The 15740-nt window shown below is 42.3% G+C and overlaps 1 protein-coding gene across 7 annotated transcripts in view; it reads right to left on the bottom strand.

Moving 5' to 3' along the window:
* Positions 1-11713, bottom strand: part of CCDC30 (coiled-coil domain containing 30) — a 112899-nt gene extending 101186 nt beyond the window's left edge. For 5 of the 7 annotated variants that reach the window (XM_075554708.1, XM_075554717.1, XM_075554745.1 and 2 more), the window contains exons 1-2: positions 11135-11713; positions 2432-2545 (exon numbers count right to left, since the gene is read on the bottom strand). In XM_075554708.1, coding sequence (XP_075410823.1) covers positions 2432-2509 — 78 coding nt within the window. In that variant the 5' untranslated portion in view covers positions 2510-2545; positions 11135-11713. Of the gene's footprint in view, positions 1-2367; positions 2546-11134 lie in introns of all 7 variants that reach the window. The other 2 variants (XM_075554726.1, XM_075554761.1) reach the window with 2 other exon arrangements.
* Between the last annotated feature and the right edge of the window lie 4027 nt (positions 11714-15740).

Genomic DNA, 15740 nt, shown 5'->3' with positions numbered 1-15740 from the left:
ATGGACATTGGGCCTCCACTCAAGTACACCCTCAATGCAAGAACACTTTGTTCTATTAAACTGGCATTTCATGATGCTCACCTTCCCGACACAATTGCTGAAGACAAAATGGGTACATAAGAAAATGTGGTGAAGAAAGCTGGTGGCTCCCAGCTATGAAAAGATATAGCACCTGGGGTCTTAAAGGCTTGAAGATAAACAAGCAGTCATCTAGCTGAGAAGAAACTAAGCCCACATGGAAGAAGCACACAAGCCTGTGTCGATGGGATCAGGTATCAGGCATCAAAGAACAAAAAATCACATCATTGTGAATGAGGGGGAGTGCAGAGTGGGGACCCATCTGTAGGCAACTGGATATCCCCTTACAGAAGGGTTGTGGGGAGGAGATAAGCCAGTCAGGGCGCAGTATAGCAATGATGAAACATAAAACTTTCCTCTAGTTCCTCCCCCCTACTATCATGATCCCAAGTCTACCTTACAAATCTGTCTAGACCAGAGGATGTACACTGGTACAGTTAGGAACTGGAAACACAGGGAATCCAGGACAGATGACCCCTTTAGGACCAGTGGTAAGAGTGGCAATACTGGGAGGATGGAGGGAAGGTAGGGTAGAAAGGGGGAACTGATCACAAGGATCTACATATAACCCATTCCGTAGGGGATAGACAACAGAAAATTGGGTGAAGAGAGATGTCGGACAGTGTAGAACATGACAAAATAATAATAATAATCTGTAAATCATCAAAGGTTCTTGAGGGAGGGTGGCGGGGAAGGAGAGGGAAAAATGAGGAGCTGATACCAAGGGCTCAAATAGAATGAAAATGTTTTGAGAATGATGATGGCAACAAATGTACAAATGCTTGACACAATAGAGGTAAGGCTGGATTGTGATAAGAGTTGTATGAGCCCCCAATAAAATGATTTTTTTAAAAAACATGAAGTGCTTTACACCACTGGGTAGTAATCGTGGGAAATGAGCATGTACCTCGCAGAATTTGAGAATGGGTAAACCACTTCTCATGTAGAATTTTGCCTAATTGCTTCCTCCCCCAAGCTTTAGCCCTTCGCATGCAACCTTCTAAGGGACCTCCCTCCTGCTCAAATGAACAGCCTCCGGGTGCTACCCCAGAGGGAGAAGTGGTGCACCGGGGCATCACACCACTGGGGGGCAGATGGGCAGCAGAGAAGGCGCTTCAGTCTTCTGCTTTCTCTTACATGTGCTCTCCTGATTTCTCCCACTTCCTCATGGTGCACGTCCCTGCTACCTCAGAATGCAGATACAAGGTTCACATTCCTTTTTTACCTTTGCCACTAAATACTTCCTGAGTATTTAAAAACTGTATTTACTTTTTCCCCCATGGTATTTTAAGAATAGATTTTTTTTAAAACTTTAGTTACCACCAAAGGTCATTTTTTAACTTCCATCTGCTTAATGTTGAGGTAGATGCTCTGTGTTGTGGCACGCTACTTGCCCTGCTTTTTTTGTTTCAGAGGGGCTACATTCTTCTTTTGGAATTTGAAAATCAAATTGAGAATGAAATTCAAAAATCTACAAGTCCCCTATTTGAGCTTAGATGTGGCAGCAGAGTACAGTGATCCCAGGTAACCTGAGAGAACTTACTGAATCATTTAAAGAAAGAATATGCCAGAAAGTAAGTTGATCAGCCCTGGAAGCATAACAAAACGAGTGATAAATTAAAAGTTAATATTACCTAACCTTGTTACTAGAAACCCTCGCTCTCATCCAAAAGTGAGGGCAAGTATCCCTATTGTGGAAATCTCTTAGCCTGTGCTATAAAAACATTAGACTCATTTGTTCACCAAGTAAACATGTGGCTAAGATTTTATTTCCCATGTATTGTGACCATAGGGATAGAATGCATCAGCCAGAGCACATATATGTCTGGCTCCCTGCCAATTATATTTCTTATTGTCAATTAATGTGCTAGTGTCTGTTTTTCTACATACATCTCCATGATCTAAGAAGCAGATTCACTTTCAGTACACTGACTAGTCAGGTACAGATGAGCTTTATACAATTGATATTTGTATATGCATAGATTGTGATAAGAGTTGTATGAGCCCCTAATAAAATGTTTTGTTAAAAAGTCAGCCCCTGAGACAGGCGTGATCATTAAAGCCACCTCGAGCAGGCCTGTCTGGGTGTTCATCTCTGTGGAACATCTTGTACACGCACTCTATTAAAAATCAAGACAGAGAACTAACAGATTTCATGAAAACAATGCACATGTGAGTACTTTGCAAACTGTACAGTGATATTTAAGTGTTGGCTTTTAACGTGTCTATTTGATGAAAGACAATGAATAAAACCATGGATATATTTAACTTTTTGTTATTAGCTCTTACTTCTTTCACTTCTTCCATGCGCTTTACTGTGAGCACTCCTAAATGTCTGGTAGTAGCCTCCCACCTTTCTCCACTCCACAGGGATACGGTCCAGATAAAACAGAACTGTGCCTCCGTAGCAGCAAGTGATAGCTTCTTTCATGGGATGATGAAGTCCTTCTTCTAACTGGAGGTTTTCCTTGAGAGAAGAGATAAGCACATGTGTTTGTGCATGCATGGAGGATGCAAGAAATATGATGTATGCATATACCTGGAATGAGGCTCTTTACAAATAATCATTTAGTTTTCCTATGAACTATAATTGTTATAACTACACATTACACGTGTTATATTGCCCTAGGGCCCTGGTGGTGCAGCAGTCGAAGCCTTCAGTTGCTGACCAGAAGGTCAGGTTTCCAAACTCACCCACTGCTCCAAGGAAGATATATGGCAGTCTGCATCGCTACAGTAATCCCAGGGGCAGTTCCACTCTGTCCTATAGGGTTGCTAGGAAGGATCTGGTTTTGGTAGTTCAGTTCTCTCTCTCTTTCTCTCTCTGTCTGTCTGGCATCAAATCAATGCTGATCCATGATGACCCTGTTGGACAGGGTAGAACTGTCCCTGTGAATTTCCTTAAGGGAGTAGAAAGTCCTGTCTTTCACCCTCGCAAAGGCTGGTGGTTTCAAACTGTTGACCTTTCAAACCACAGCCCAACGTGTAACCACTATGACACCTCAGTAATAATAGGTATTTAAAGAAAGAGCTGACAATATCAAAATATGAAAGCTTTGAGCAGTTGGATATCTTCTGAAAATAAGAAGATATGATATACATATTGAAAATTATATATGGTATTGTAAAAACAAAAAAAACACATGCTTTTCTATCTGTCCAGTTCTGAAGTTTAAAACTTAATCATTTAAATAAAGGCCTTTTGCAATGATACTATTCTAGCCAAAGAAGCCTTTGTTCCTCCTAATAAACATTAGACGTAAAAGAGGACTTTTTGGAACTAGAGTCTTCATTTATCATTGAGCAAGGATATTTTACTCACAGAATCTGTCTTATATGTTGAATTATATACATATATATAATTGAATTCTAAGCCATTGAGTTCTCTTATAAATCTTGACCCAAGTCTGCCATCAATATATATTTTTTTCAGTTGAAAATAATCATGCTACATAACAATTTGCACTACAACAATGGGTAAAAGATAAATACTTGTTTACTGATGAAGTGATTATACTGATGAAGTGTCACCAAAATCACTATGAATAGGAATTGGTGTTAAGACCAAATGGATAATAGAATCTTACACAAACTGTAATGGTATGCATAATTATTAGTGTATTTCTGATAGTCCATAGAATTATAGTCAATTTTATTTTTCTAACACAAAACTTTATTTTTACTGTTTTCTCCTTTGATTTACTGAGTAGCACAGTCTTAACATTATTCACATGAAATCTGGAATTTTAATAATAAGCACATTGAAAGAAAATTGACCTAGGTCTGAATTCTTACTCCCCTAAGGAGCCTCCCCATAAGTCACAGTTAAAAATGTCCTCACTCTCCCTTATCATCTGGTCCCTACTCATATCTTCCTTCTTCCCACAGGACCTCTGAGCGTCACAATGTTCATTATAGTTTTAGTATTCGGGTACCAGAGAGCCTGAGACAATCGGGGGAAGAGAGATCCCATGAAATCTTCATAGCAAACTGGAAAACTGTTCTAATGAGAACAGCACAGGGAATAGCAGAACACAAAAGTATTAGTATTACTAGTCTATGAAGACCACACACACTAGGAAATAATTCAGAAGCAAAACCACCAAATGGTTCAAAGCCGTTCTGATAAATTGGTGAGATTTTGAGTGAGGATTAGAAAATCAGTGTTTGCGTTGCTACAAGTCCTGAACTGTGGGTGTGTGCTCTGTGTAATTCTAATGTACGGTGGAGTGGGAGAGTGAGGCTAGAGAAAGTGACAAAGGAAAACATTGGGGCAGATTAACAACATCGTTGGGTCCTTTGCATTTGAGAGATGGAAATAGAGAAGAAGAAGCTCAGATGTAGGCAGAGGGGGCTTGTTGGTGATGAGGACAGAGTAGGTTTCAGATAATATCCAAGTGCATGATTCATCCAGTCTCTTTAACCACCCTCCTCCCAAAGGCAGTGTGTTAGACAGGGTTCTCTAGAGAGACAAAACCAGATCGCTAGTAATTAGATAGATCGATAGATAGATAGATAGAGATATATAACACAATAAATAAATAGTTAAATTATAAAGCAGTACAAATGGCTCAGTACAATTCAAATGTGTTAGACAGGTGTGAGACACTGGCAGTCCTTCAAGTCTTGAGGGCCGCCGGGTAGTCCTCTGTAGAGAAATTCAGGCTATCCGGGCACAGGCAGCAAACAGCAAGACAGGTCACCAACAGTCAGCCAGATGACAGGGTCCGACAGTCCCCAGCTCAAGAGATGTAAATTCCAATTGTGTGGCGAAGCAGGTCTTAAAAGAACCTCAAATTACAGCGACACAGTCCACGGGTTAGGTGTCCCATGGTTAGTGTAGCTTGCAAATTGAGGCACAGAACAAGCAAGGCAGCTGCCCACTGGTCTGATGATCCAAGAACGAGACAAGAAAGACAAGGCTTGCTGAGCCATTTACCTCTCCGCCCTTCAATTAATCGCACACGTGTTTATCGGCCAGGCTAGCACAATAAACTATCTCAGTCAGTGATTATCAATCTCCACTCTAGGTACCTATTGCTATGGCTATACCAGCGCCCTTGTTCTAACCTGAACCCCTGTGGGAACTCAGCAATCTTAACTCCAATTGTCCTACTCATGATACTGCTGTGTACATTCCCCGCTCCCTGAAATTTGGCCAAGGAGAAGCATCCATGAGCCCTCCTTACTCATTAGTTACTCTACACTAAGTACTTGAGTCCCTGGACCATTATGTCCCCTTTCAAACTTTCAGTCACTCTTCTGACTTCACTCATTTCCTTCTCAAGAACAGATATGGCATTCAGCATGTCAACCCATTGTTTATCAATGTCCTTAAATATCTTGTCCCTTGTTCCACTTTCCTCATAAACTCCAGCCCTGAATAACGTCAAGCATAGGACTATTCTCTGCCGACTCTAGGTTGCTGCGTCCTGGTGGAGAAACATCACACAAGCACGCGGACAGGATCCACTGCAAATTCATGGTCTTCAGCCTGAGTCGCGCTTCCTCTGCTGAGATTTTATGCATTCGTTGCCAACTTCTGGCCTTCACTTAGCAGTGAGTCTAAACTTTCCGTTCTAAGAATTTAAATCTCACTTCTCTCATTCTTGGCAGATGAATTTGTCTCCCACGGCACTAGTAAAATGAAGGTCATAATCAAATTGTCACCAACACATTAACCTTCATCTTCAGACATCTCTTTTCAGTGAGGAAGATAGCACCTTCCTGATCAAGGTTAATTCATTTATCTGTGTTCCACATATTACTCCTTGGAGAACTTGTCCTCTTTCCTTTCTCGTTGCTTATTCCTTCCCTCTTTACTGATGTCTTGCCCTTCGCTCGAGATATCTCCCATCTTACCAGTAAAGACACAGAAACAACCCTTCTTTGATCCCACCACATCCCTCTCAAACTATTGTTCTCTTTCTAGTTTGCACCAAATCACTGCATTTCAGCCTCTGCTCTTAGCTTTAGACATTGTCCAGCCTCAAGACACCAAATTCCAACCAGGCATATTTTCTATTCTTTATACACGTGTTCTCGCTGAGGTATGGCTATTCTTTTCTTGAAACGTCTTCTCTCGTCTGTTCTTTGGTATCACGGGCTACTTTCTTACTTCTAGATCCAGCCATGGCACTTAATTTTGAGGCAAAAATGCGCATGCCAGTTCTAAGAAGTGTTCTTAAAAGAACAAGATGCTCCCTTCCCCCTTACTCCCTGAGAACTAACTTAGGACAAGATTGCTAAAGCATGAACAGCTGTCATGGGCACCATGAGGTGCAAGCTACCTGGGAGGATAACAGAAGAGGAATCCAAGTCGCTGACAATTTTAAGGTGATGCCACAACAGTTCTGGATTGCTTTCTACAGAGGTTTGTTTTTCTCCCCCAAAACCATTTTATTGGGAGTTAATACAGATATCATATCATTTCATAATCCAATCACACCAAACAGTATCATACAATTGCTACCACGATCAGTTTCAAAACATTGTTTTCCTTCTTGAACTTCTTGGCATCAGCTCCCTTTGACCCGCCCCCCACCATCACTGTATCCCCCAGAAACCCTTATTCTACTCGACGTCCCTGTAGGTTCATCAATCCTGGGTTTCACATAAAGGTTTTTATGAGGGAATCTTTTTCAAGTCATGACTATTATGGAGGTATGTCACAGACAACCAATTATAACTCTATGGGACAGTTACTAAAAGGGTGTTTTAAAAATCAATTTATTTATTTCTTTTACATTTTATTAGGGGCTCATACAACTCTTATCACAATCCATACATACACATACATCAATTGTCTAAAGCACATCCATACATTCCTTGCCCTAATCATTTTCAAAGCATTTGCTCTCCACTTAAGCCCTTTGCATCAGGTCCTCATTTTTTTCCCCTCTCTCCCCGCTCCCCCCTCCCTCATGAGCCCTTGATAATTTATAAATTGTTATTTTGTCATATCTTGCCCTATCCGGAGTCTCCCTTCCCCCACTTCTCTGCCGTCCGTCTCCCAGGGAGGAGGTCATATGTGGATCCTTGTAATCAGTTCCCCCTTTCCAACCCACTCACCCTCTACTCTCCCAGTATCGCCCCTCACACCCCTGGTCCTGAAGGTATCGTCCACCCTGGATTCCCTGTGCCTCCAGCTCCCATATGCACCAGTGTACAACCTCTGCCCTATCCAGTCCTGCAAGGTAGAATTCGGATCATGGTAGTTTGGGGGAGGAAGCATCCAGGATCTGGGGGAAAGCTGTGTTCTTGATTGGTACTACATCGTACCCTGACTGACCCATCTCCTCTCCTAAACCCCTCTGTGAGGGGATCTCCAGTGGCCGACAAATGGGCTTTGGGTCTCCACTCTGCACTTCCCCCTTCATTCACTATGGTGTATATATATATATTTTTGCATGATGCCTTATACCTGGTCCCTTTGGCACCTCATGATCACACAGGCTGGTGTGCTTCTTCCATGTGGGCTTTATTGCTTCTGAGCTAGATGGCCGCTTGTTCACCTTCAAGCCTTTAAGACCCCAGACACTATCTCTTTTGATAGCCGGGCATAAAGGGTATATTTTAGAAACTAAACAGGTTATGTAGCAAATAGATACCCAACAGGGTAGCTATTAATAGTCTCTATCTCTGAGTTTCCCTCAAATTCTTCTCCATTTATTTGCTTCTCTGAGAGGGTCTTTCTTTGTTTGCTTCAAAAGCAAGGCTGAAAATAGCTACTTGTATCCTAAACTTGAGTAGCAAATTTCGCTCTCTTTACTTCTAAGTTCAAATTGTTGAGAGGCAATTAGTTGTTGCTGACTCAGTGAATTATACCCCCTCTCTGAAGTCAGATGTTTATCATTTAGTCAGTTTAGACTGGAAAGGGTTAGAGGCAGGGTCTAAGCCTACTCTTAAGCAAGGATCAATAGAGAGAGGTAAGTGCTGAAGATGATGGTGTAATATAGAAGGGAGATACCCCATTATCATTTAATTCTATTTTTCCATGGACTTTTTGAAGTACTTTCATATATAATCACCTGCTGAGCAACTAATTCAGTTTAAATGATCCATGTATCTTCCTTTAAAGAAAATTTTCCATGGATGTTTTGAAGTTTAATATGTATGGATGAGGAACCCTGGTGGCAGTGATTACTGAAAACCACAAGGTTAGCAGTTTAAAACTACCAGCAGCTCTGAAGAAAAGACCAGGTTTTCGATTCCCATAAAAAGTTAGTCTTGGAAATCTGTAGGGGCAGTTCTAACCTGTCCTTATAGGGTCACTGTGAGTCAGAATTGACTCAGTGACAGTGAGTTTATCTTTTCTCTTGCACTTGCTCTTCTGGTCTCCCAAGTCAGAAGCCTGGGAGTCATCCTTGACCTCTCCTTATTCACCCTAATCCCAAAGTACCAATACGAATTTGTCGATATTCTCTATCATTTTCTCACTTAATTTGTCCACATGTAGGGTGCTGCCTAAGTTTAGGTGCTCCTCACTTCTTGGCCAACTTAGTATAATTGCATCTTTAACTGAGTTCCCTGCTGCCAGGCTGGCCCTCATCCAATCAGTGCTCCACAAAGCTGCCAGACTCATCTTCATGAGATCAAATCTCTTACTGTTTAGCATTCCCATTGCTTTCAGAGTACTCTTTGACATCAGACCTTCATGCACGCATGCTTTTGATTCCCATCATGCTGCATATATTTCTGTAACTTTGAATATTTAGCTCCCTCCACCCAGAGCGATGTTATGACATTACAGTACCATAATTTTATGGCAGATTTGAGTAACTTGAAAATTCTAAAAAGGTGTCTCTTGAGGCAATAGAAACCTATGCTTTGGCTTACAAACACGCTAGCATTTAAACAGCCCACACAACAAAGTACATGAGACTATTGTTCTCACTTTCCTAATGGTCATTAAGTAATTGAAAAATTAAGTAATTAAAAAAATCCACTTGGGAATAAATGTACCCTGTACCCTGTAAGCCTCCAACATTTTCTAGCTATAATGATCTGGCAAAGCTGTCAGTGCAAACTAAGGCAGAGATAAAAGAAAATCAAATAGAAAGGGGGCAAAGAAAACAGGTGCAGAGTCATTTATATTTATTCCCCTATCAACTGGGCTTGATTCAGCCAGTGGGGTCAACCAGTACTTGGACCACACCTCCCCAGCCCTAGGTCTAAATACCTTGGTGGCAGAACCGTGGCCTTTTTTTTTTTTCCTCCGCCCTTCAGCTCCTCTGCCTTCTGCCCTTGACCCTGCTCCTGCACCTCCCAAGGTTTTTAGTCTCTTTTGAAACATTGTCTGTCCTTTATAAAAAAAACCCACTTGGATCGATCACAAACCAGACTTCAGTGTGAATTCTTTCTTGTGCAAAGTTAAGAACTGAGGTATAAAAAATTTTAAAAAGAACTGAGGTATTTCCAGAGAAATCTAACAGAACCACACCTCCCATCTCCTGACTCCGGGCAGAGGCTGAGCTTTGGATCCCATAGTTAAGGTATTTAGGGGACAAACACCACTAGACTAGAATTATCTACCGAGGTGGCCTTTCACCCTAGCACACTTTTCTTTCTCCTATACAAATATAATGTCAAAACTCACAGCGATCTTGAAATACATGTTATACACCAACTGTTTACCTTTTCAATTTCCCAATCAGGTGAGAAAAATTCTTTGTAAATATGCAAACAAAAAGAAGTAATGTGGGGACTATTTAAAATATAAAATTTAGTGAAAAGGAAGACAAAATGTGTATAGATTTTAACTCTGAAATTCACATTTATGTATGGAATGAAACAGGAAAAATAAAAAGGGAACGGCTTTTCCCCTTCAGCATGACTGGCATCTTGGCCTGTATAGTTTTGTTGTGGGGAACTATCCTGTGTATTTCAGGATATCTAGTGGCATCCTGACCTTTATCAACTAGACAGATGGCACTACCACCTTGCAAAATGTCTCCATACATCACCACATGGAACCACCACCTTCGACTCCCATTTTAGACCTGCTGTATTAGGGTAATAGGAAACATTTTTGATGAGAACATTGTTACCATGATGTTTGCTAAGTAAATACAAATAGGAGGGGAAAGGGAAACTCCTTAAAAAGAAAGCTCCTGACAGCCCCTTCCTTTTTTTCCAGAGTTAATATTTATTGTTCCCATTTAATGGCTTCAATTGGTCCCCCCAAATCAAGATATCCAAATCGTGCTAGCTTCAAAATTACCTGTTAAAAATGTACACTTCGTTTATCCTCAAAATAGGCTGAAGCCTCTAATAAAATGTAAAAAAAAATAGGCTGAAGATTTGATAAGGAACATAGTTTTCCAAGCGAGTGTCTAAAATTGCACTGTTTGTAAATTAATCTTACTCTGAATCTACAGCTCTCAGATGCAATCTTCCTAGCACTGTTGAACTTGCTCCCTCCTCCAAAATGTTTCTTTTCAGCAACTCCTACCTGTTCCCCTTGTTTCTTGGCTCACACGTCACGAAGACGGTTTCCGATTAAAAAATGACAGGAGGCGGAGGGACAAGAATTGTTTCAAGCATCTCCGGAAAATTCCATCACATTCCTGGTTAATCTGGCTTACAACTGAAATTCTCTGTAACATGACCATTTTAAATGATCTTTTTCAAATGCATAAACACATCACTAAAATTTACGCCGAACATTTTTATTCACCCATTTTAAAGAAAGAGCATCCTTCGATAGTTTAACTACCTCCAAAATGGGCTGGGGAAAAGCCATCCCCCACGCCCTCTCCGTTTTCAAATTTCACTAGGCATGCATGTTTATTTACCACAGTGCATTTCTCCACTCTAGTTTACCCAACACAGCATGCTCGCCAGAGTGCAGAGAAAATCTTCCAAATGATTCTAGGGCTGGAGAATGTAAGAAGAAAGCAGACGACAGGGGAAGAAACAAGAGGGCGCTCAGTAATGTGCAGCGTGCACAGGGAAGGTGCAAAGGGCTGAGGCAGGAGGCGGCAGAGGAAACCGGCGCTCGGGATGGTGGGAGAGATGGATGAGGCTGTGGCGTGAAAGGCAGAAGGGAACTGACTTGATGGCGTCTGACGCTGCAGATACCAAAGGCCTCCACAACGTCACCGGGCAGCCGAGGGTCTGCATGACGGACGTCGACCACAGAGGGCCCACAGCCCGGAGAAAGCCGTGCTGGGTGGACTCGGCAGGCCTGCACTTCCAGCGGCGGCCGTCGGTCCTGGGGGGAGTCTCTTCACAGGCACCAAGAGCGAATCAACGCCCTCCCTGGTATGCGCACTGTACGGCCACTATATAGGAGCGGCGACCTAAAGTCCACCGCGGCGGCTGGGTACGGGGACGTGGGCAAGACCTTTGTCCAGCAGAATCACTCCGGCCCGGGGTTCAGCCAGGAAGGGTTCTCCCGGGGCTTCAGGCCACACAGAGAGGTGGAAGGATCTGGAATGCCGATGCCGAGAGGGATAGGCGCTTATCTTCCTCGAGGCTGAAGCGGGCGCCTCAGAAACCGAGCCGGAGTCTCTTTCGTAGTCTCCGCGCCGCTAGGGCCCCGCGGTCGCCCCCCTCTACCGCGGCTGCACCGCAAGGAGCAGGTGCAGAACACGCGCCGGCGCCATAGCAACCGCTCCCGCCGCAGGAAAGCGCGGCTCGCCTTTCCGTCCGGAGCCGTCGATACGTCGCACACCATTGGCTGTAGAGTTGGCTCTTCCAAGGGAGTATCTTGTTACAGTGCTTGCCATTGGCCGTTGGGTCATGGGGCGGAGCTCTTCCGGCAATAAGGTTAGTACGGCCTATTCCATTGGCTTTGGAGACCAGGGGGAAAAAATCCCGGAAGTAGTAACCATGGCAACGATACGGCGCGCAGTAAGACACTCGAGTTAAAACCCCAAACCATTTACTACTGTCAATTCCCAGTCACTTCTAACTTGTCACGAGCCTACAAGGACAGGATTGAACTGCCCCTGTGAGTTTCCAAGCGAATTCTTTACGGGAGTAGAAACTTCATCTTTCTCCCAAGGAGTGGCTGCTAGGTTGGAACCATTTTGTGGTTTGCAGCGCTACCATAATCCACCAGGGCTCCTTGAGTTAAGCATTCGCAATTCTGAGGATAAGGTCTTGTTTGTTTGCTTGTTTTTTGACACGGGGCAGCATAGTTCTCTATTTCTTACCTACAGTCACTTCCTACTACCCTTGCATTGATTTCTCTAGACATAATTTCTAGAAAAAGTAACACATTTTGTAAGGCTTCTGAATCAGTCATTTTTAATTTTAGTCCTAGATCTGCCCCTATCTACTTGGGACACCTTTTTCACAACGTTTGTTTGTAAAACTAAATAAATAGGGGGAGTGGGGAGCTAGGAGGGAAGGGAAAAATGAGGAGCTGATACCAAGGACTCAAGTAGAAGGCAAATGTTTTGAGAATGAGGGAAACAAATGTACAAACATGCTTGACACCATGGATGTATGTGTGGATTGTGATAAGAGTTGTACGATCCCCCAATAAAATTATTTAAAATAAATAAAATAAGAAGTAGTAAGTTCTCCTTCGTAGAATTATCCCTAAGGCTAGTTGATGGCCTTTAGAGGTCCCAAGCATTGCAAATTTGGTTTTGATGAACCATGTCCCCTGCCTCTTGCCCACGCAGTTTGAGACATCAAAACAATGAAAAGACACAAAATTCAAACAAATTGGTAACATTTTCACCTACATCTTATTACAAGATTCTAGGTTTATGAAGGCTCAATTTTGTTTCTGTATTGGAGGTCCTGTAACTCATTAAACGTACTAGCCTAGAGTCGATGCTGACCCGTAGTGACCCTCTAGGGCAAGATAGAACTGCCTCTATGGGTTTCCAAGACTGTGACTCTTTATGGGCGTAGAAATCCCATCTTTCTCTCCAGACAGTTAGTGGTTTTATACTGCTGACCTTGTGGACCACAGCCCAATGCATAACCACTACACCACCAGGGCTGCTTGGAGGTTCTGTCTTAGAGCTTAAATTCTGAGTACTAGGTTTGTTGTGCGCTACAGACAACATCAGATAAGATTAATTACATTAAGAAGAATGTGCTATCAGGATTGGAGGAAGGCTTATTAACAACCTATAATATGAAGATAACACAACCTTGCATGCTGAAAGTGAGGAAGATTTGAAGTGCTTGATGAAGATCAAGGATTGCAGTCTTTAGTGGGGATTACAACTCAATATGCAGAAGACCAAAATACAACTGGACCAATAGGTAACATCACAATAAATGGAGAAAAGAATGAAGTTAAAGATTTTGGATCCACATGAGGAACATCAGTCAAAAGGTTGAAAGGTGCATTGAATTGGGTAAATCTGAGGCAAAAGGCTTCTTTAGAGTATTGAGAAGCAGGGATGTTTCTTTGAGGACTAAGCCATGCCTGACCCAAGCCATGGCCACATATGCATGTGAATAAGGAACACTGAAGAAGAATCAGTGCTTTTGAATTGTGCTGGTGAAGAATATTGAAAGCATCATGGGCTGAAAAAGAACATGGGAGAAGTATGGCCAGAGTGCTCCATAGAGGCAAGGATGGCAAGACTTCATTTTACATACTTTGGACATGTTGTCAAGAAAGACTAGTTCCTGGAGAAGGTAAAGTGGAGGGGCAGTGAAAAAAGAGGAAGGCCTTCCGTGAGCTGGATTGACACGGTGGATGCAGCAATGGGCTCAAACATAGCAATTGTGAGGATTGTGCCAGACTGGGCCGTGGTTCTCTCTACTTAGATATAGGGTGGCTATGAGTTGGAGCCCACTCGGTGGCACCTAACACCAGAGTTGGAACTGACTAGATCTGGTAATCTTCATCAAGAACATGTTCAGGCTAGTCTCTAAGGGAAACTGCCCTCCCTGGTGTGGCTGGAGAGGGGTAGAGGTAATCCACTTTCCAATGGACTCTGAGGTCAGTTATCTACATCTTTGCTTAATGATCAGAAGGAATTCAATGGAAGCTTAATGTGGGGGCTCTACAAATAAGTTTTGGATTTTCACTTTGTATCTATAGCCTTCTGCAAACCAAGTAGTCAGAATTGAAATCACCTCCCAATTCAAATCTCTGCAAATCCTACAATGCCATTGTGAACTTGTGCTAATGCTCTCCCTCATCTGGATGATAGAGCTTTGTCTTTATCTTGTTTTGTTTCTCCCTCCCCCGACCCTCTCTAAGATTTAATAAATGTCCTCCTTCAATTTTGTGAGATTTGGGGTCTCCTTTGTACCTTAAAATAGCCCTGGCTTTGCTGGTGTTCTTTACACTTTCTTGCATTTCTTGGTCTGATTTAAGTTCTCTAAGATATTATTTTCCAAAGTTTTGCTGGTTCTGCCTGCAGTGCATATGGGCCATCCTCAAAACAGCTTCCATTTAAATTTATATTTCTAGAAATGCTTCAATCTCTCATCCTGGTCCTAGAGTCTGTGCAAATGTTTTTCCTCCCATCTCACAACTTCCAGCCCATGTTAGTGGTTACCCTTTGGGCTGCTAACCACGAGGTCAGCAATTCAAACCCACCTGCCACAGAGAGAGAGAGAGAGAGAGAGAGACTTTTTACTCGCATTGAGAGTTGTAGCCTCAGACACTCACAAGGACAGTTCTAATCTGTCCATGAGCAGTGAGCTTTGGTTACCAGTTCCAAGTGTCACTTCCTGGAGAAGCCTTCCTTCCTCAATTTAGACTAGACTCTTTATTTGCTCTCTTTGACTTACTTCTTTCTTTAGTATTAGAGCTTAAATGCTGAGCACCACGGTTTGCAAAAATGCTATGGACAGACAGACCAAAATCCATTTCCTGAATCCCCCACATAGATGGAGCCAGAATACTTTCTGATCATTAACCAAGGATGCAGATAATCTTGCCCTCGGGCAGAATCTCTTGGCAGAGTGAATTGCCACCCCAGAAGGACAGTCCTCTCTGGGGGCTTGCCTAGGTGCATTCTTGATGAAGATCACCATACTAGGGATGGTACAAGGGGTCGAACCTTCTTGATGCCCTATCAGTCTCATGCTGACTGCATTGGTTGGACCAATCTTGTAAACCCTTCTAACAATGTACATGTCATAATCACTGTCCCAACCCGGCTTCTCTAGTCCCACCTGTAATTGTGATTTGTTGATTTGCCACCAATCATGCTTTTGTGAGTTTTTTTGCTCTTTGCCCTTCCTTTCCCCCATGTCCTATTTATCTTGCTTCCCAATTGTGAATCCTCGGACATTTCAACCTCTTCCCTAGTCTTGATCATGTGTTGGGTCTTTATGTTGTCTCTTTGAGGCTTAATGATCTTTTAAACAATCTTATTGGCACTTAATCCACATAGTATACAATTAAATAGTTCAATCATATCAAGAAGAGTTGTACAATCATCACCACCATAAATTTTAGAACATTTTCTTCTTCCTTGTACTTATTATTAGTCAAGTTATTTAATTAATTTTTTTCAAGTTATTTTTTAATTGATATAAAATATATGCAACAAAACATTCTCCAACAGCTTCTCTATATATAATTCATTGCCAATGATTATACTCTGTTGTACAAACATTATTGATACCCTTTTCCAAATTATTTCACCACCATTAAAATGAATTCAATGTCCCCTAAGCAAAAACAACTTCTCCTTCACCTATGGTAACCATTAGTCAACATTGGT

Source organism: Tenrec ecaudatus, chromosome 1 (genome assembly GCF_050624435.1).
Source record: "Tenrec ecaudatus isolate mTenEca1 chromosome 1, mTenEca1.hap1, whole genome shotgun sequence".
Lineage (NCBI taxonomy): Eukaryota > Metazoa > Chordata > Mammalia > Afrosoricida > Tenrecidae > Tenrec > Tenrec ecaudatus.
Note: the sequence above shows the minus strand (reverse complement) of the source record. Positions and strands in the feature narration are given on the sequence as shown.